Raw genomic sequence first — 22895 nt, 5'->3', positions numbered from 1 at the left:
CTGCCCGTTTCCCACGGAAACGGTGGATATGGCGTCAGCTTCCAAACAGAAGACAGGGATGATGGGACACGAGAGACAAACGAGCTCAAGTTGTCCTCGGTCTCAGAAACGCAGAAAAATAAGTGCTTCATAACAGAAATGACATTTTTATACAAAATAATATTAAAAAGTTCCAGAGCCGAGAGTTGTTCTGCAGACGGTTCATCCAACTAACGGCAAAAACTCGCGTAAACTAAAGCACATTAGAGGCCCGAAGCCGGGTTTCTGTCTCTGCCTTTCATTTGTATTAAGAGGACACTGAGCTGCTGCTGTTCGTTTCCCGTTAGAACAATTTTCATTCATTCATTTTCCCAACTGCTTAGTCCGAAGGGTCGCGGGGAAAGCTGGAGCTTCTCCCAGCAGTCTTTGGGCGAAAGGCGGGGTACACGCTGGACAGCTCGCCAGTCCATCGCAGGGACACAAGTCAGATTCACAGACATGAGTCGGATTTGTTAAAAATGAGTCGGATTCACGGAAACAAATCGGATTCAAGGGCACAAATCAGATTTGCAGAAACTAGTCGTATTTGCAGACACGACTCCGCTTCCCAGACGTGAATCGGATTTGCAGAAATGGTCGCATTCGTCCAAACCAGTCGGATTCGCAGACAAGAATCGGATTCACAGACATGGATCTGATTCGCAGACATGACTCGGATTGACATGAACATGAACTAGTCGTATTTGCAGACACGACAAATTTGCAGAAATGGTCGCATTCGTCCAAACCAGTCGGATTCGCAGACAAGAATCGGATTCACAGAAACGAGTCGGATTCACGTTTGTGACTGTTTTTGCGTTGGATTCGCTGTTGAAGGGGAACATGGCTCATCTCTACATTTTTGCTGCTGTGTTCTGTCTGCCTCAGAAGTGGGATATCGGAGCAGGGAATGACGATCCATACGACCAAATGCATATCTGAAAGCAGAAGAACACACTTACAGACTGAACAACGTTTTATCGCCACGAGAATCACGAAAAGCCTAAAGCAACATGCTGCTTAGTGGAGCTGAAACCGATTTAATGGCACAAACTAAGAAATGAGATCAACAGTTTGAGCCGTCGAGCAGCCATATTGGATTTCATGAATTTTTGTGTCTAAACCTTCAAAAGCCTGAAGTTCAACCGGAATGCAGCGACAGCAGCAACTCCAGATCATTCCTGTTTAGGTAAAGCGACAGAGTTCCTTCCAAACGTTTGCAGAGTAAAGAAAAAGTTTTTAGTACACGTAGGAGAGTCGTTCTGACATCTTCATAGCATTTAAGACAAGACAGCAGAAACGTGCTTCTTGTAAACATAAAGTAGACACTGAAGTAAATCCGTTATATGAAAGTATAAAATATCATCCAGCTGAAGTTTAGAGCCTCCTCCTCGTGTCCTTCGTCTTCTTCGTTCAGTCTAGGAAGCGCTGGCAGGCTTTCTTCCAGCGGCAGGCTGTGCACCACTGGTCTCTGTGTTCGATGCCGTAAACTTTACGACATTTCTTGGCCTCGCTGCGAATCCTCCTGAATTCAGACAGAAACCCAACAAACGTTCGAAACTGCAGTTTCCAATGGGAACACCTTCCTCGCAGAATTCACACCAACAGACATTTTTCCTGTTAAAACGAGTAAAACCGCCGCTGTTGGAGCTGTGTCACTCTTTCACTTAAAACTTCGGAGTTTAAACGCATCAGGAAAGAGGAAAACTTCCGTTCTGAAGAGCTTTTTTGTACCTTTAATGGTTTTGGCATAATTGCATGTAAATTATATTCAAACTGGCCCCAGGCATAACCTAATATTCCTCAAACAAACTTCTGTCCGGCCTCAGATTTTATATTACATCCACAAGTTATGTACTGAAAAGAAGCAATTTCAGTTTGCTTCCATCCAGTGTAATCAATATTGCAATAGGCCTCAGAGTTTCCTCTCAAAGCCCCTCGTAGCATGGGGGGTACCCACTCCTGGCACCATTAGGACTTATATTCGGATTTTTTCCTCAAGTCTGGACCAAGCGGCAACCTCCGGTGATAAAAGTGAAGCCTCCCAAGTTAAAAAGACCAACTTCACAGCAGAAATAAACATGTTTACAGCAGAAATAAACACGTTTACAGCAGAAATAAACATGTTTACAGCAGAAATAAACACGTTTACAGCAGAAATAAACATGTTTACAGCCTGGTACAAAAATCCATTTTAGGTTTAATAGGTCAGGTTTACCTTCATGACAACTGTGGAGGGAGTGAATTTTTTTCTAACTCGCCCATTTTAAACGTTTTAAAAATTCAGCATATTTAGGGGCGTGTCCCTTTGATTGACAGGTACCCGATCTCCCGCTTCAAGTCAGAAGAACGTAGAACAACCGCGGTTTTTAGCCGGTTAACAACGTGACTTAGCTTTAGCCCGCTTACCTCCGTTAGCTGGTTAGCTCCTGTTATCTCCAGGTTAGCTCGGTTAGCTCTTAGCTACAGAAAGCTCGGCGTTCGCTCGATGTCAATCATCCACCATGACGCTCACAGCCCCCCTCTCAGCTCCACCTCTTTGCTCATATTTGTATTTTCCGGGTGAGACGACATGCATGCCCCTGCCAAGATGGTGATGGTAGGAACCGCCCACCGAGCTTCAATTCAGCTCTTCAGAAACCTACGAGTGACGTCACGGAGGCTCCGCCCATCTTTTATATACAGTCTGGATGTTTAAACTCATCATAAAAACTGGACATCAGGCCGCAGAATGATGAAAACGTCACGTTTTGTCAGCGTTGCAGCCCCACTGTCACAAGCTGTGTTTCCAACAGTGTTTCACAAAATAAAAGTGATTTTTGTCAAATTTGGATGAAGCATGATTGCGTTTTGCAGGCGGTTAGCACATAAGCCATGATTCTGGTGGAACGTGGTCCTGTTGGGAGGATGCTATACGAACAGCCTGAGTTTTTGAGCAGATATTCCGCTTGACGACGTGACTCACTACTTATTCCAAAAGGTAACTGAGTTGTAATAAAACTAACTTGTTACCAACTATTTTATCCCAGTAAGTATTTATCTTTGTGTTATAGTTGTTTTAATGTGGTTTTTAAATTAAGTTTACACTGACCTGCAGGGGGCGCTCTGATGCTGCAGCCACTGCTCTCCAACACTGACCGAACGCACTCGAGGCGCCACACCCTGAGGAAGAGGAGGAAGAAGAAGAACTGGTTGTTTCATTTGCTAGACTAGTTCCTGACAAACTGAACGAAACTGGACAAAACTGGACTAAACAGAACAGAACTGGACCAAACTGGACAAAACTGGACTTAACAGAACAGAACTGGACCAAACTGGACAAAACTGGACTTAACAGAACAGAACTGGACCAAACTGGATAAAACTGGACTAAACAGAACAGAACTGGACCAAACTGGACAAAACTGGACTAAACAGAACAGAACTGGACCAAACTGGACAAAACTGGACTTAACAGAACAGAACTGGACCAAACTGGACAAAACTGGACTTAACAGAACAGAACTGGACCAAACTGGATAAAACTGGACTAAACAGAACAGAACTGGACCAAACTGGACACAACTGGACTAAACAGAACAGAACTGGACCAAACTGGACAAAACTGGACTTAACAGAACAGAACTGGACCAAACTGGACACAACTGGACTAAACAGAACAGAACTGGACCAAACTGGACAAAACTGGACTTAACAGAACAGAACTGGACCAAACTGGACAAAACTGGACTTAACAGAACAGAACTGGACCAAACTGGACAAAACTGGACTAAACAGAACAGAACTGGACCAAACTGGACAAAACTGGACAAACAGAACAGAACTGGACCAAACTGGACAAAACTGGACTAAACAGAACAGAACTGGACCAAACTGGACTAAACAGAACAGAGCTGGACCAAACTGGACAAAACTGGACTTAACAGAACAGAACTGGACCAAACTGGACAAAACTGGACTAAACAGAACAGAACTGGACCAAACTGGACAAAACTGGACTAAACAGAACAGAACTGGACCAAACTGGACAAAACTGGACTTAACAGAACAGAACTGGACCAAACTGGACAAAACTGGACTAAACAGAACAGAACTGGACCAAACTGGACTAAACAGAAGAGAACTGGACCAAACTGGACAAAACTGGACTAAACAGAACAGAACTGGACCAAACTGGACAAAACTGGACTAAACAGAACAGAACTGGACCAAACTGGACAAAACTGGACTAAACAGAACAGAACTGGACCAAACTGGACTAAACAGAAGAGAACTGGACCAAACTGGACAAAACTGGACTAAACAGAACAGAACTGGACCAAACTGGACAAAACTGGACTAAACAGAACAGAACTGGACAAAACTGGACTAAACAGAACAGAACTGGACCAAACTGGACAAAACTGGACTAAACAGAACAGAACTGGACCAAATTGGACCAAACTGGACCAGTTTCAGCTCATCATGGCGCCCTTTTTAGTGCTCAGATGATTAAAAAGTAAAACATGGTACCTGTCTACTGCAGGTGGTGGGCGGGACCGTCAGATGACACAGTGGCGATGCTGCCATGTGACTGGGGGGCGGAGCCTGAAGAACAATTTGGGTACATTAGATTGATTTCATACATTGACATGTGATAAAGCAGCTTCATCATACACAACAAACATGTTTACTGATGAATCTGTGTGTAAACAGGAGAAAAAAAATCACAATTGATTTTCTCTTTCTATGTTTTATTGATAAAACTTAAAAATATTTTTACTTTAAGTTTGTTAGGTATCCTAATAACTACGGGAACCTTGTAAACTCTGATATAATCCGTCACTTTATGCATGTAAAGCCGAGCATGGCCTTGTTTTAAATTCTGTTTTTAATAACAGAATAATTTGTCATCATGTCAAGATAAAAAGCTCTGCAGGGATTCCAGGAAGCGGACCACCACATGGACGGCGTACTTCAGGCTGGAAAATATCTAAAGAAATGAACGCCTCGCATTCACAACCTGCAGGATGAGAGTAACCAGTAGGGGCAGTGTAGAAACCAGTTCTATCTATCATTGCTGCTAAGCCCCGCCTACCTGGTACGAGTGCTCTGATTGGACCTGCCAAAAACTGCTGGAGTGCGAGGGGGCGGAGCAACTCAGAGCACTGCAGGAAGATGGGGTGGGAGACAGAGGAGAGGGGGGTGAAGGGCTGCGAGGCAAGGAGGGGGAGGAGTTAGGACAGGTGGAGGCGGGGCCGCAGACTGAAGTGGGAGGAGACTGCGGCGTGGGATGATCCCGTTGGTTGAGCTCTGTGTAGTAGAAGTCCTCCTCACTGCGGGAGCAGCGTTCATGTTCGCCTCCACTGCTGTGACAGAGGTCAAAGGTCAACATCAGGAAACGGAACCAACAAAACACAAGCAGGAAATGTAGTTAGTTTAAAAATATATACAATTTATGTATAATTTCATTAATGTATTCATTACTTTTTTATAATGTATTTACATCTCATTTTATGATCCTGTCAATATTTTTGTTTTTTTAATATGTATAAATTGATTTTAACATGTGTCAGCTTGCACATTACAAGAGATTTACAAATACATTTAGATTTTGTTTGTTAATCAAAATTAAATTATTTACACGAAAAATAAATTTAATATTTTTATTTTTCTAAACAAAATTCTAAGTTTATTTATATTTATTTTTTTAATAAATAGAAAATGAAATTAATTTTCAATTAACAAACTTTTAATGTATTTAAACATTTAAATTTGAATCAAATTTTAACCTCTTAACACCCAGTCTAACCTTTGTTCATTTTACTTTTGTACTTATTATTGTATTTTAGTTATTGATGTGCTTTTTTTCTGTATTTATTATAACTTTATTTCTACATTTATTTATTTTTCACATATCAATAATTTATTTAAAATAAATTGTGCTTTATTTTGTCCCAGTAGTACAGTTGTATGAGGTAGCACTTTATTCTTGTTATTTTCTTCCCTGTTTTTATTTTTGCCTTTTTAATGATTTTTAATTTATTAAAAATTAATAACAAAAAATAATTAAACAAATTTAAGATTGATACTTTTAACACTTTTATTTACCGTGAAATTCTTTTTTTTTTTATAGAAAGTACATAAATACATAAAGTGACGATCTAGCTCTTCAAGTCACTGGATTGGCAAAAATAAACAGCTGATAATATGTGTAATAATGTCTTTCATTAAAAGTAAAAAAGTCAAAATAAAAGATTTAATGTAAAAAATAAAGGTTTCAACTCTTTTTTTGTACTTATTGTACTCGTGAACCAGCTGCTGGAAAATTGTTATTTTTTTTATTTACAATGTTGCATCAGTAAAAGGGATATTACAAATATGATGTATTTTTTTGTTATATTACACATAATTTATAATTTTATAGTATATTACAATTAAAGGATTTAATAAAAATGCTAATCTTAAAATTCTCTTAAACAACGCTTTTTAAAAAAAAATCTCAACATGATTTTCCGTTCTCACACTGAATTAGCACTTGTCCTAACAGTCGGTTGGCTGAGTCTTACCACAGGTGCGTTGTCCTGATGTGGCGTTTAATGCCCACTAACGACGTCAGCACCTTCCCGCAGTTCGGCCACAGACACCTGAATGCCACCTGCACTGAGTTCTGCAGGAGGAAATGTTCCATCACCCTCTGCAGACCGTCAGAACGTGTGCTTGCCATACAACCCTGCTCACCCTGCGTTTCCGCGGCGCCGGCTCATCAAACAGAACCTGATCCAGCTCCATCTCTAAACCCTCATCAGAGGGTGAGGCCGCACCACCGTCCGGCTCTGTTGGTGGTGAGGGGGCGGGGCTTCCCTGGGTGTGGCCAATGCTCCAGTAGCCGCTGCTGCCGCTGTCCGAGAGTTCACCGCCGCAGTCTGGTGTAGACGCTGGAAAATGATCCAGATGTTGAAATGGTTTACTCTGGTTTTGTCCATTTATTTGTGGGAATTTTTGGATGTTTAATGTCATTCTGTGTAGTCAGGAAGAAAATAAAGACACAGCAGAAACTAGTTCCATATTCACAAGTTTTAAGAAAATAATCAGTTTTACTAAATTTGAGATTTGAGCTTCCAAAAAGGTTCATTGTCGTACTAAGGGAAGGAGCTAAACTCGTTAGTTACTATTATTTAATTGTGAAACATTCAGTGCTCATGCTAGGCCCCAGGACTAGCTTAGCTCTTTGGTGCTACATACTGCCATTTTTCAGAAAGAAAAGACTATCAAGTCCAGCGACTTTTTCTGGTGATATTTGAAACTTTTAGTAACATGAAAGCGCATATCGTATTCTCTGTTAGCTGTAGCATTGACCGTGTTAGCCCGTCCACCATCCAGAAGAACTCTCTAGAAGCCGCGTAAGCCCCTCCCCCATCCAGAAGAACTCTCTTCAAGCTGCGTAAGCCCCTCCCCCATCCAGAAGATCGCTCTACAAGCTGCGTAAGCCCCTCCCCCATCCAGAAGAACTCTCTTCAAGCTGCATAAGCCCCTTCCCCATCCAGAAGATCACTCTACAAGCTGCGTAAGCCCCTCCCCCATCCAGAAGATCGCTCTACAAGCTGCGTAAGCCCCTCCCCATCCAGAAGATCGCTCTACAAGCTGCGTAAGCCCCTCCCCCATCCAGAAGATCGCTCTACAAGCTGCGTAAGCCCCTCCCCCATCCAGAAGATCGCTCTACAAGCTGCGTAAGCCCCTCCCCCATCCAGAAGAACTCTCTACAAGCTGCGTAAGCCCCTTCCCCATCCAGAAAATCGCTCTACAAGCTGCGTAAGCCCCTCCCCCTGTCCAGAAGAACTCTCTAGAAGCTGCGTAAGTTCTAAACCGCTGTTTTCAGCTGAGAGAAGTGACAGCGCTGTTCGTTTTGTACCTGGTGGGTCTGGGTGGGCGGAGCCCTGCGGCGGCGGGCTGCAGGACAGGCTACTGAGGACCATGGCAGCCATAAGCTCGTCCATGTCCACCTCCTGTGGACTCTTCCCGCTGCAGGACAAGAGGAAACAGACATGTTTAAAAGGCCTGATGGAGGGAGCGACGGATGGGAGGAGTCTGACCTTCTGGGCACGTTAATGCAGGAGGAGATGGATCGTCTGGAGGACAGAGACATGGAAGCCGAGGAGGGAAGAGATGAAGGGTCGGGTTGATCAAGCGCACCTAAAGATTCACCTGCTGCACCGCATTGAAAGTACACCTGAGAGAGGAGACAGAGCTGTGATTGGCCCAAACAGCTGTTCATCAGTACAGGTGCCTTCATCTCTAGGCAGTTCTGGGATTTCCAAGGTGTTCCTGAACTACACAGGGGAAATCTGTTTCTCCAACCAGCGACACTAAGTCACCATGCATTTGTGCAAATGTGTTGACTCTAGTTTACAGTGAACATTTCTCACCTTCAGGTCAGCATGACCTTTGACCCTGCTGATGCCTTCTTGTCTGGACGGTGTTGTCAAAGCAATCACGGTCTTGCCAGCGTCCATGTATGTTCCCGCTGCCAGACATGTGGAGGTGACCAGCGCCCCGAAAGGAGAGCGCTTCCCCAGACGGGTCTTTGGGATCATCTCTGCAGGAGAACAGCTGATCAGAAACAGCTGATATCTGATAACAGCTGATATGTCAAGGCGGAGAAAACCGGACATGAAACGTTGTGAAACCGTCAGCTGGGAATCAGAGATGTGGAGCTGAAACCAGTCTGGTTGAAACCCAGGAGACACGGGATCAGAGGGAACGCAGCAGAAGGATGGAAGGGTGAAGTCATTTCTTCAAGTATTCCATGGAAACATACGCAGAAACATACAATCAACACGCCCACAACAAGTCTCACAGTAGCCTCCTATTGGATGATTCCTGATACTGCAGCAGGAAGTCCAACGCCTTAAAACTGGAAGGACGGTGAGGAACTAGACCGTCTCACAAGTACGCAAATGCTGGTCTTACCGTACGCAGATGACGGTCTTACTGTAAGCAGATGACGGTCTTACTGTACGCAGATGCCGGTCTTACTGTAAGCAGATGCCGGTCTTACTGTACGCAGATGACGGTCTTACTGTAAGCAGATGACGGTCTTACTGTACGCAGATGCCGGTCTTACTGTACGCAGATGACGGTCTTACCGTACACAGATGACGGTCTTACCGTACGCAGATGCCGGTCTTAACGTACGCAGATGCCGTTCTTACCGTACGCAGATGCCGGTCTTAACGTACGCAGATGCCGTTCTTACAGTACACAGATGCCGGTCTTACCGTACGCAGATGCCGGTCTTACCGTACGCAGATGCTAGTCTCACCGTACGCAGATGACGGTCTTACCATACACAGATGACGGTCTTACCGTACGCAGATGCTAGTCTCACCGTACGCAGATGACGGTCTTACCGTACGCAGATGACGGTCTTACCGTACGCAGATGACGGTCTTACCGTACGCAGATGCCGGTCTTAACGTACGCAGATGCCGGTCTTACCGTACGCAGATGACGGTCTTACCGTACGCAGATGCCGGTCTTACCGTACGCAGATGACGGTCTTACCGTACGCAGATGACGGTCTTACCGTACGCAGATGCCGGTCTTACCGTACGCAGATGACGGTCTTACTATACGCAGATGACGGTCTTACCGTACGCAGATGCCGGTCTTAACGTACGCAGATGACGGTCTTACCGTACACAGATGACGGTCTTACCGTACGCAGATGACGGTCTTACTATACGCAGATGACGGTCTTACCGTACGCAGATGCCGGTCTTACCGTACACAGATGACGGTCTTACCGTACGCAGATGCCGGTCTTAACGTACGCAGATGACGGTCTTACCGTACGCAGATGCCGGTCTTAACGTACGCAGATGCCGGTCTTACCGTACGCAGATGCTAGTCTCACCGTACGCAGATGCCGGTCTTACCGTACGCAGATGCTAGTCTCACCGTACGCAGATGCCGGTCTTACCGTACGCAGATGCCGGTCTTACTGTACGCAGAAGACGGTCTCACTGTACGCAGATGACGGTTTTACCGTACGCAGATGCCGGTTTTACCGTACGCAGATGCCGGTCTTACCGTACGCAGATGCCGGTCTTGCTGTATGCAGATGACGGTCTTACTGTACGCAGATGCTGGTCTTACTGTACGCAGATGCTGGTCTTACTGTAAGCAGATGCTGGTCTTACTGTACGCAGATGACGGTCTTACTGTACGCAGATGCTGGTCTTACTGTACGCAGATGACGGTCTTACCGTACGCAGATGCCGGTCTTGCTGTATGCAGATGACGGTCTTACCGTACGCAGATGCCGGTCTTACCGTACGCAGATGCCGGTCTTGCTGTATGCAGATGACGGTCTTACCGTACGCAGATGCTGGTCTTACTGTACGCAGATGACGGTCTTACTGTACACAGATGCCGGTCTTACTGTACGCAGATGCCGGTCTTACTGTACGCAGATGACGGTCTTACTGTAAGCAGATGACGGTCTTACTGTAAGCAGATGACGGTCTTACTGTACGCAGATGCCGGTCTTACTGTACGCAGATGACGGTCTTACTGTAAGCAGATGACGGTCTTACTGTACGCAGATGCCGGTCTTACTGTACGCAGATGACGGTCTTACCGTACACAGATGCCGGTCTTACTGTACGCAGATGACGGTCTTACTGTAAGCAGATGACGGTCTTACTGTACGCAGATGCCGGTCTTACTGTACACAGATGACGGTCTTAACGTACGCAGATGCCGTTCTTACCGTACGCAGATGCCGGTCTTAACGTACGCAGATGCCGTTCTTACAGTACACAGATGCCGGTCTTACCGTACGCAGATGCGGGTCTTACCGTACGCAGATGCTAGTCTCACCGTACGCAGATGACGGTCTTACCATACACAGATGACGGTCTTACCGTACGCAGATGCTAGTCTCACCGTACGCAGATGACGGTCTTACTATACGCAGAAGAAGGTCTCACTGTACGCACATGACGGTCTTACCGTACGCAGATGACGGTCTTACCGTACGCAGATGCCGGTCTTAACGTACGCAGATGCCGGTCTTACCGTACGCAGATGACGGTCTTACCGTACGCAGATGCCGGTCTTACCGTACGCAGATGACGGTCTTACCGTACGCAGATGCCGGTCTTACCGTACGCAGATGACGGTCTTACTATACGCAGATGACGGTCTTACCGTACGCAGATGCCGGTCTTAACGTACGCAGATGACGGTCTTACCGTACACAGATGACGGTCTTACCGTACGCAGATGACGGTCTTACTATACGCAGATGACGGTCTTACCGTACGCAGATGCCGGTCTTACCGTACACAGATGACGGTCTTACCGTACGCAGATGCCGGTCTTAACGTACGCAGATGACGGTCTTACCGTACGCAGATGCCGGTCTTAACGTACGCAGATGCCGGTCTTACCGTACGCAGATGCTAGTCTCACCGTACGCAGATGCCGGTCTTACCGTACGCAGATGCTAGTCTCACCGTACGCAGATGCCGGTCTTACCGTACGCAGATGCTAGTCTTACCATACACAGATGCCGGTCTTACCGTACGCAGATGCCGGTCTTACTGTACGCAGAAGACGGTCTCACTGTACGCAGATGACGGTTTTACCGTACGCAGATGCCGGTTTTACCGTACGCAGATGCCGGTCTTACCGTACGCAGATGCCGGTCTTGCTGTATGCAGATGACGGTCTTACTGTACGCAGATGCTGGTCTTACTGTACGCAGATGCTGGTCTTACTGTACGCAGATGCTGGTCTTACTGTACGCAGATGACGGTCTTACCGTACGCAGATGCCGGTCTTGCTGTATGCAGATGACGGTCTTACCGTACGCAGATGCCGGTCTTGCTGTATGCAGATGACGGTTTTACCGTACGCAGATGACGGTCTTACCGTACGCAGATGCCGGTCTTGCTGTATGCAGATGACGGTCTTACCGTACGCAGATGCTGGTCTTACTGTACGCAGATGACGGTCTTACTGTAAGCAGATGCTGGTCTTACTGTAAGCAGATGCCGGTCTTACTGTACACAGATGCCGGTCTTACTGTACACAGATGCCGGTCTTACTGTACGTAGATGCCGGTCTTACTGTACGCAGATGCCGGTCTTACTGTACGTAGATGCTGGTCGTACTGTAAGCAGATGCCGGTCTTACTGTACGCAGATGCTGGTCTTACTGTACACAGATGCTGGTCTTACTGTACGCAGATGACGGTCTTACTGTACACAGATGCTGATCTTACTGTACGCAGATGACGGTCTTACTGTACGTAGATGCTGGTCTTACTGTACGCAGATGCCGGTCTTACTGTACGCAGATGCCGGTCTTACCGTAAGCAGCTGCTGGTCTAACCGTACGCAGATGCCGGTCTTGCTGTACGCAGATGCTGGTCTTACTGTACGCAGATGACGGTCTTACTGTACGCAGATGCTGGTCTTACTGTACGCAGATGATGGTCTTACTGTAAGCAGATGCCGGTCTTACCGTACGCAGATGCCGGTCTTACCATATGCAGATGACGGTCTCACTGTACGCAGATTACGACTTGCTGTACGCAGATGCCGGTCTTACTGTACGCAGATGCTAGTCTCACCGTACGCAAATGCCAGGCTCACCATACACAGATGCCAGTCTTACCGTACGCAGCTGCTGGTCTTCCGTACACAGATCCCGGTCCTACCGTATGTAACAAGAGTGATATGTCTCTCATTCTTTTATGTTTGGAATTTCACCAAATCCTGATCTAAACCAGGAAATCTCCACTTTATTAATGTTCGGATTGTGTTCAACAAATTGTTTATGCTCCAGTTTTAATACTGATACTGCCCCTTTAAGAAGTCGCTGTCTGATGACGTCAGCACCGCATTGTTCTCGGCCCGCGCTGTGGAGCTCTCAGTTCGCGCTTTGCAGTCTGAGAGGAGGTATGGGCCATTTTTCTGCTCGTAATTAACAAAGTGTTTGATTAATTTGACTGTACAAATTGAATTTTTATGATTGTTAATTTATAGGAGCTGTAGACACAAAGTTTTGTGCTGTTTATTTTGTGCATTTACTCGAGTTTGTAGTATTCACATATATCATGCAGCTACAAGGTCTTCCTATGTGTCTGCTAACAGGAGGCTGATGACCAACCTGTGTGAAGCAAGCTGCATGTTACAGCACTTTTCTTTTTGTTTGTACAGGTATGTTTATCTGTGTTTGTTGTTCACATGAGCAATTAATTCTGGTTGCATTTGATGTGCATTAATACATAATTGCTGTCAGTTGTAAATTAAGTTATTTCTTTTCTTTATATTAAACAAGTGGGTTATTGCTGTGATACAAAGAGTTGTATTAAACAGTTATCCAACTCAGTTCGCGCTTTGCAGTCTGAGAGGAGGAGGCTGATGACCAACCTGTGTGAAGCAAGCTGCATGTTACAGCACTTTTCTTTTTGTTTGTACAGAATGTTATTAAAGAGCAACTAGCAGCTGCCGTGGTCCATATGTTTCATTCAATGTCACGTGCAAGAACACAACGCAGAAAGAACAAGTAATTCACGGGTGTGGACAAGGTCAGGAAGACCCAGGAAGGACAGCAGACACACTCACCCGTTACAATGGTGCCGTGACCTTCGCAGGATAAGGCAGAGAGTCGACATCAGCTCGTCCACCGCGGGAAGCTGCCACCTCTCAGATATTAAAGTGCTCAGGTATTCTTTTGGACTTTTCTCCGTGTCTCCGTGGACTGCTCAATATTGTGGAGACGGACACCAGCGGGAAGCCTGAATAACTCTTCATGGACTGTTACTGTAGTTTTTTTTGACTGGTTTAATGATGTGTGGGTTCCCCGAATGCGACACTACTAGTTGTTAGTAGCTACTGCAACATTTCTGTTTTTTGGGGGTGCCTGATGCTATTTTGGGGGGTGTCTACCAGTGTTATTCTTATCTTATATATGCCTTTTCCCTATATTAGTTTCTTTTCTTTTGATTTTGTGTTTGCTCCTGCGTGTGTACACAGTGACGGGCATGGCAGAGGGTGAGACATATTCAGTTGGGCGTGGGGATGAAAATGTTGAGAATGACCCTTTTGAATGCCAGTTTGGTGTAGGAAGGGGATTCTTTAATCTGCCTTCCATATCCAGAACTCCAGGGCAGAGGGGAATGTCATTAGACACTCCACAGTTCACCTCCACTCGTGTCAATCATGCTGTGTCTGGTCAGATGGAGCAGGATGTAGGCTTGAGCACAATCATCACACAGTTGGCGGAAAAGCTAGGTGAGTCCATCAGAGCTCAGCTACAACCTATTGTAAACACGCAGAGCACAGGTGTTCCCACATATACAGCAGAGACAACTGTGCCCAACATCAGTGTAGTCATGCACTCAGATCCTAAGGAACCTCCCATTTTCAGAGGAGATGGCTCAGATAAGTTTACTATCCACGAATGGGAAGGTCTAATGACTACGTACTTGACGAAGAGAGCCATTCCTATCCATGAGCGTTCCCAAGAAATCTTAGCAAGGTTAATGGGTAGAGCAGGTGATGTAGTGAAAATAAAACTGCGTAACACCTCGATTGATCATGCTGCAAACCCATGTGTGATTTTTGACATCTTGAAACAACACTTCAGTGAGCTAACATATTCTAGCATGCCTTTGGCAGAATTCTACAATACGTTGCCCACACCAGGCGAGGATGCTATGGAGTACTGGATAAGACTTAATAAGATGGTGGATGTGGCTGATGAATGCCTGAAAAGACAGGGTCGAGCCATTGATGACCCACGGCATGAGGTCAGCATGATGTTTATTAAACACTGTCCTGACAAGTCTCTCGCCAGTGTTTTCAAGTTTAAGTCGGCAGAAAGATGGACTGCCTGCGAGATTCAGGAGAGGATTGATGAGCACATGCTAGAGAAGAAAACTGTAGCTGCAGCTGTTCGGCAACCCGGGCCACATAGATCCACACACACACTGCAGTCCAAGTGTCATGTTTCCTTGGCAGGGAACACGTCTGGCCTGCTTGGGACTGAACCCTCAGCTCCATCCGCAGCACCCCTGCCTACAGCACCAGTTACTACTGCTGTTGACAATGACTGTTTGAGGAGTTTGGTGAACCTGCTTGACAGACTTGTCGTGCAGCAAACACAAGTGCCAGCCACTCTCAGTGCCAGAACAACAACATCTCAGCCCTTACAGAGGACTTGCAGGATTTGTGGTGCACGTGATCATTCAACTTTGTGGCACTGCAAGAGAGAGAACAGATGTCTTAAGTGCTTGTCCCCTGGTCACTGGAAGAGGAACTGTCCTCAACAGGCTGCACCACGTCAGACTCAGTCGTTCGACAATGCTGGGGTGCAGGACCAGTGTTTAAACTAGGAAACCCACACCTGGGGAGGGGCGGTGTGGGGGATTCTGACAAATCCCTCTCTGATTCTTGTGATCCAGCTAGTTTATATGAGGACAACTGTGCTAAAGCACCTAAGGGGTCTAGAGTGATTGTTCAAGCCGCGCAGAAGGTTGCAGCTTTCAGTGACCTCTTTTACACCCCTGTTCTTGTTAACAACTACGTGCAGCTTCAGGGCATGTTGGACTCAGGCTCCATGGCGTGTAGCATCAGTGAAGCTGCAGTTCAGAAACTCAAATCTGCTGGTGTTTTGCCTGAGCTGAAACACTCTGAGGAGAACATCATCCTGATTGGGTGCGGTGGGTCACAAACTAGACCTACTGGCTTTTATGAGTTGAGAATGCAGCTGTATGGTGTTTCCTGCGTTGTGCCCACGTTAGTTGTCCCTGGTCAACCAGATGATCTGATTTTGGGCTCTAACGTGATTAAGTACATCATTCATGCCCTGAAAGGTGATGATGGCTACTGGGAAATAGCATCCAGATATGAAAATCATTCTGACCCTGATGTGGAGCGCTTCTTGTCTATGTTTACAAGTGTTGAACGCTGGAAAGGAGCTGCAGCCCCAGACAAAATAGGCTCTGTTAAACTAACTCAAGCCGTGACGCTGCTACCTAGACATGAGCATTTGGTCTGGGGCAGACTTCCTGCTAGTGCTCCTATGTCACCCGGTAGCACTGTTATAGTGGAGCCTACCAATTCCAGAGCCATGCCGCGAGGCATTCTTGTAGGGCGGCTCATCACACCCCTTTGGGGTGATAGGTGGGTGCCAATGACAGTAGTGAACCCTTCTGACAAACCTGTTACACTTAAGCGAAACAGTAAACTGGCCGATGTGTCCCCATGTTTGGCGGTTGAAGATTTTGATGCCTTCCAGGGTCTGCATGTGGCTACGAGGGAACAAAAGTCCGACTTAGGGGGGCAACAATGTGATGGGTCACCCGCTGCCCACCATGATGACAAGCTCGCCAAAACTCTGTTTGACTTGGGGCTAGGTGGTATCGACCTGTCTTCATGCCAAGTCAGTGAGACTTGTAAAACTCGTCTGTTGCAGCTGCTTACTGAGTATGCAGACATCTTCTCCAGAGACTCTCTGGATTGCGGTAAGGCCGAGGCATATACACACCGCATCCGTCTTGTTGACGATCGACCATTTCGCTTGCCATACAGGAGGGTCCCCCCTGCACACTACCAGAAACTGAGGCAAGCCCTCACAGACATGGAGGAGAAAGGTATAATCCGGAAGTCCTCAAGTGACTATGCCTCACCTCTTGTAATGGTATGGAAAAAGGATGGTGGGTTGCGGATTTGCAATGACTTCAGATGGCTGAATGCCCGAACTGTAAAGGACGCCCACCCCCTCCCACATCAATCAGATTGTCTGGCAGCCCTGGATGGCAATTGTCTCTTCAGCACTATGGACCTTACTTCGGGGTTCTTTAACATCCCAATGCATGAAGATGACAAAAGGTACACAGCTTTCACAACTCCCCTAGGGCTATATGAGTACAACCGCATGCCACAGGGTCTGTGTAATAGCCCGGCTTCTTTCATGAGGATGATGGTTGGTATCTTTGGGGACATGAACTTCACAAAGCTATTGTGTTACCTGGATGACCTCCTCATATTTGCGCCATCAGAGGACGAAGCCATATCAAGGCTCCAAACAGTGTTCCAGAGATTGCGAGAGAACAATCTCAAGCTTGCCCCTAAGAAATGTCACCTGCTACAGAAGCGAGTCAACTTTCTTGGTCATGTTATTGATGGCGGAGGTGTATCTGTGGATCCTTCCAAGGTAGAAGTCATTACCAGCATGGTCATTCAAGATCTGATGGAGGCTGATGGTTGCACACCCTCTGTCCGCAGGATTAAGTCCTTCTTGGGCATGGTGTTTTATTACCAGCATTTCATCCCTAACTGTTCTTCCATTGCAAAGCCTCTGTTTGCTCTTACCGCTGGTCAGAAGAGACGCGGAAGGGCCGCTAAGGACAGGAAGTCACAGGGTGTCTATCGTAGACTTAGTCCTGCGGATTGGACAGTAGAATGTGGGAATGCATTCAACCAACTGAAGAACATGTTATTGGAGTGTGTCGTACTTGCCCATCCTGATTTTGATCAACCTTTTGTCTTGTCAGTTGATGCGTCGGTCGATGGTCTTGGTGCTGTACTATCTCAAGTGCCACCAGGAGAGTCCAGTGCCAGACCCGTTGCTTTTGCAAGCAAAACTCTCAGTGCGTCTCAGCGCAAATATCCAGCTCACAGACTGGAGTTCTTGGCTTTAAAGTGGAGCGTGTGTGAAAAGTTTAGCCATTGGCTGAAAGGGCGTAGTTTCACCATTTGGACGGACAATAATCCACTTACTTATCTTTTAACTAAGCCAAAGCTGGATGCATGTGAGGTTCGTTGGGTGTCAAAACTGGCATCTTATTCCTTCGATCTTAAACATCTTCCTGGAAAACGAAATGTGGTTGCAGATGCTCTTAGTCGTGACCCCTTTGCAAAATCAGTCGGTCAGAGGCTACTGGAAGAGCCATACACATCCTTGCTTCAAGAGGCCAATGAGATTGTAGAGAGTTCGGTGCAGGATGTCTTCAGGTCCACCTGCCTAACCCAGCTTCTTGACTCGCCAGGCCATCCACCATCCAGTGGTGCTTATGACCAAACTGAGATCAGAGCTCTTTGTGAGTCTCACTGTGATTGGACCGAAGCAGCAGAGTATAGAGCTCTCTGTCTGACCCACCAAGTCCAACGAATATCAGGTGGTCAGGATGTCTTACCTATGTTCTCCGTTCAGGAGTTGCAGTCTGACCAACAACAGGATATTGTGATTTCTAAAGTATTGCCTTTTGTTTCTGCCCGGAAAAGACCATCTAGGCGTGAGAGGCACGGTGCAGATTTCAAGGTCCTTCGCTTGTTCAAGCAATGGGACAAACTGGAGGTCCGTGATGGGTTGCTGTACAGGGTGTCAAAGGACCCAATGTCCAAGCAGAGGCAATTCCAGTTTGTGTTGCCTCAGAGTCTGCAGGCCTCAGCACTGGCAGGTATCCATGACATGGCAGGTCATCAAGGCCAGGATCGTACTCTTTCACTTGCGAGGCAGCGGTTTTATTGGCCTGATATGGAGAAGGATGTGCGTGCTTATGTAAGGTGTTGTCGTAGGTGTGTGGTTGGGAAGTCACCAGAGCCTGCTGCTCGAGCGCCCCTGGAAAGTATCACAAGCTCTGCACCAATGGAGTTGGTGTGCTTAGACTTTTGGTCGGCAGAAGATAGCAAGCAGCGGTCAGTGGATGTCCTGGTGGTCACAGACCACTTCACCAAGCTCGCCCATGCATTCCCTTGTGCCAACCAGACGGCAAAACAGGTTGCCAAGAAGCTCTGGGATAATGTGTTCTGTGTTTATGGTTTCCCGGAAAGAGTACATTCTGACCAAGGCACAAACTTTGAGAGCAACCTTATTTCGGAGCTTCTCCGGCTGGCAGGTGTCGCAAAATCCCACACAACAGCTTACCATCCAATGGGAAATGGGGTAACTGAGCGTTTCAACCGCACCTTAGGCTGCATGTTGCGTACCCTTCCCCTTAAGGAGAAACAACGATGGCCTGAACAAATCCAGTCCCTCACTTTTGCCTACAATGCTACCATTCATGAGACAACTGGTTACGCACCCTTCTTCCTCATGTTTGGGCGCGTCCCGAGACTCCCTGTGGACATTATGTTCAAACAAGTTCTGGGTGACCCCAAAGTTGCTGACTATGACTCATATGCCAAGTCCCTCTTGTCATCACTGAAGAGTGCTATGGATGTTGCTCAGAGACACATTTTATCTGAGCAGCAACATCAAGCCCGCCAGTATGGCAAGCGCATCAAAGGTGCTTCCCTATCTGTGGGAGATCGAGTTCTGGTGGCAAATAAAAGTGAACGAGGAAAGAAAAAGCTTGCAGATAAATGGGAGGACTGTGTGTACACAGTTGTTGGTGTGAAGCCGAACATCCACGTCTATAAGATCCAGGATGCTGCTGGACACACAAAAGTTGTACACAGGAATCTTCTACTGGATGTTAGCTTCCTGCCACTCCTGGGAGCTGATCAGATTGATGTTCCTGTGTCACTAAACAATGGAGTCTCTCACTTGGATGACAGTGACAGTGGGGACGAGACTATTTCAGTTCCTGAAGGCTCAGCATTTGCTGTGGATGTACAGGATCCATCTTTCTCTGGGGACAACAGAGCAGGCCCGGAATCACTGATAGTCCCACGAGAGTCTGGACTTGCTAATTCAAGTGATTTGATGCCTTTTGGCCCAATATCTAGTCCTGCTGGAGTGTCTGATGATCCATCCACTCTATTTGCATCACATGCTGACACTTCTGATCACACTGCCTTACGTGCACAGGATGGTGCTGATGGCCAGGTTAGGACTCGTGCGGGAAGGCTGGTGAAATCAGTGAACAGACTCATAGAATCTATGGTTCAGAAACCATTTCTCAAGGGCCCCAACATTTCATTTGGTGGTCGTTCTTAGGGTCATTATATACTTAGACGTTCCAAGATTGTTCCTGTTTGTGATTATTCAACATAGAATGGGTTTTGTGTGGCCTGCACATGTTTTTTTTGGGAGAGGGCCAGTGATGTGTGGCGTAACAGGCGTCACTTATAGCTAGGGGAATTAGGAGGCCTGATCACCCTCTTGCTTCTCCAAACCTTGTACATGAGGTAACTTTTCAGTTGACTATGGAGACTTGGTCTTTATTTTCACTCGTGCCAGTGTGAACCAGTATTGGTATAGTCCTCTTTGATTTACTGTGCGAAATCTCATCAGGATATTGGTGAATTTCACAAGGGGTGAATGTAACAAGAGTGATATGTCTCTCATTCTTTTATGTTTGGAATTTCACCAAATCCTGATCTAAACCAGGAAATCTCCACTTTATTAATGTTCGGATTGTGTTCAACAAATTGTTTATGCTCCAGTTTTAATACTGATACTGCCCCTTTAAGAAGTCGCTGTCTGATGACGTCAGCACCGCATTGTTCTCGGCCCGCGCTGTGGAGCTCTCAGTTCGCGCTTTGCAGTCTGAGAGGAGGTATGGGCCATTTTTCTGCTCGTAATTAACAAAGTGTTTGATTAATTTGACTGTACAAATTGAATTTTTATGATTGTTAATTTATAGGAGCTGTAGACACGAAGTTTTGTGCTGTTTATTTTGTGCATTTACTCGAGTTTGTAGTATTCACATATATCATGCAGCTACAAGGTCTTCCTATGTGTCTGCTAACAGGAGGCTGATGACCAACCTGTGTGAAGCAAGCTGCATGTTACAGCACTTTTCTTTTTGTTTGTACAGGTATGTTTATCTGTGTTTGTTGTTCACATGAGCAATTAATTCTGGTTGCATTTGATGTGCATTAATACATAATTGCTGTCAGTTGTAAATTAAGTTATTTCTTTTCTTTATATTAAACAAGTGGGTTATTGCTGTGATACAAAGAGTTGTATTAAACAGTTATCCAACTCAGTTCGCGCTTTGCAGTCTGAGAGGAGGAGGCTGATGACCAACCTGTGTGAAGCAAGCTGCATGTTACAGCACTTTTCTTTTTGTTTGTACAGAACGTTATTAAAGAGCAACTAGCAGCTGCCGTGGTCCATATGTTTCATTCAATGTCACGTGCAAGAACACAACGCAGAAAGAACAAGTAATTCACGGGTGTGGACAAGGTCAGGAAGACCCAGGAAGGACAGCAGACACACTCACCCGTTACACGTACGCAGATGACGGGCTCACCGTACGCAAATTATTTTTCCAAAAGGGCGTTTCCCACCCTGGATGATCGTGATTAATTATCGTGATTACAATATTGATCAAAATAATCGTGATTATTATTTTAGTCAGATGCCGGTCTTACTGTACTTCCACAGAAAAGCTGGAGAACGACTGCACTTCACAACCAACATGCCATACACCGTCTCGTTCTGATGAAGATGCGAATGTTTTCGTGTCGCTGCAAAGTTTCAGCGCCCTCTACAGGTCCTACATGCACACTGCAGTGTTTTCTGTCTGCATGGAAGGAGTTTTCACTCCGCCTTTGGGTTCATGCAGGATTTTTCTGCATGGAAACATGGAAGCATCTAACTGTCTACTGACGTACAACGTTCCTGCCAGATTAACAAGAGAAGAAAATCTTAGAAAGACCTTCAGAAAGCTGTCAAAGACCTCTTTATAGAAGGTACCGACAGTCAGATATGAAGGAAGGAATAGAACCACCAGGATTTCCATTAATATTCAGCTTCTTTGTAAATATAGTTTTAATTTAACAACAAACTTTAAAAGATTCAAATTTTCTACTTTCTGGTGTCAAACCTCCATCTGAGCTGCAGAAAAGACTTTAGAGCTGAGAAACCTGACGAGGTACGACGAAATGCAGAACAGGACCAAACAGTTTCCACTTGACATAAACATGCCTGAACTGTTGAAACACACACCCCCATACACCGCGTGAACACACACAGCCATACACCGCGTGAACACACACAGCCATACACCGCGTGAACACACACAGCCATACACCGCGTGAACACACACAGCCATACACCGCGTGAACACACACACACCCCTATCCATCTGCAACCAATCACAAATTCTTTACCATAATAATCCTCAATGAAGCAAATCAGCTGAAATCTGCAGCATCTTCATTATCACAATCTGTCAGGTTTTAACTTGGAGTCACACACACACACACACACACACACACACACACACACACACACACACACACACAGGTCATGCAGCAGAAACACCGGTTTCACTGCCAAAAAACAGGAAAGCAAGAAGAAGGAAATCTGCTGCAGAGCTATGTAAAAACTTCTGCAGAAGACACACACACACATAGGGTGAGTAAAAACACACCAAACAGACGCAGACCAAACGCACACCTACCTGCAGCGTAAACAACAACAACAACAAAACCTGCAGCAGGTCTGAGGGGGTTTGCTGCTGCTCAATGGGAGCAGGGAGTGTGTGTGTGTGTGAGTGTGTGTGAGCTGCTGCAACTCGCATCAGGGAGGGCTGAGCATCCTGGAAGAGCTGGACTGGATCAGACCGGAACCAACCAGCTCTGCTGGGAGGTTGAGGTTAAACACAAGCTGACCGTGGACTCTACGTGGAGTCTCAATCCGTACGTTTCCATGGGAGTTTTAATTCCGAATAAAATTAAAACAGTTTAATTCCACTTTAAACTAATGAAAAACGACCATGTAAACACTTAATTCCTAAAGCTAATTTCTATTCGGAATTAAACTTAACCCACATGTAAGTGTCTGGTTTATAATCCCGAACTATTTAATTCCTCTGTCATGTAAACCTTCGTTCTGCTCTAATTCTGGTCGTTCTGAGCATGCTCGTTACCTTGTCCTGTCCCGATGACGCGCCTTGTTTTACCTCCCGTGTTCGGTGGTCC

The 22895-nt window shown here is 46.1% G+C and overlaps 1 protein-coding gene across 1 annotated transcript; it reads right to left on the bottom strand.

The window, feature by feature from the left end:
- Window positions 1–1431: 1431 nt before the first annotated feature.
- On the bottom strand, window positions 1432–22415 carry LOC306759492 (zinc finger protein 395-like; the record flags this gene model as incomplete). Its single annotated transcript, XM_079245160.1, has 10 exons — window positions 22376–22415; window positions 8424–8593; window positions 8091–8227; window positions 7910–8019; window positions 6739–6935; window positions 6567–6667; window positions 5096–5366; window positions 4531–4605; window positions 3110–3180; window positions 1432–1543 (listed from the first exon to the last, which is right to left on the bottom strand). Exons 2-10 carry the CDS (start codon window positions 8589–8591, stop codon window positions 1432–1434), a joined length of 1242 nt encoding a protein of 413 aa, XP_079101286.1. The 5' UTR covers window positions 8592–8593; window positions 22376–22415.
- Between the last annotated feature and the right edge of the window lie 480 nt (window positions 22416–22895).

Source organism: Telmatherina bonti, assembly GCF_933228915.1.
Source record: "Telmatherina bonti genome assembly, chromosome: 1".
Classification (NCBI taxonomy): domain Eukaryota; kingdom Metazoa; phylum Chordata; class Actinopteri; order Atheriniformes; family Telmatherinidae; genus Telmatherina; species Telmatherina bonti.
Note: the sequence above shows the minus strand (reverse complement) of the source record. Positions and strands in the feature narration are given on the sequence as shown.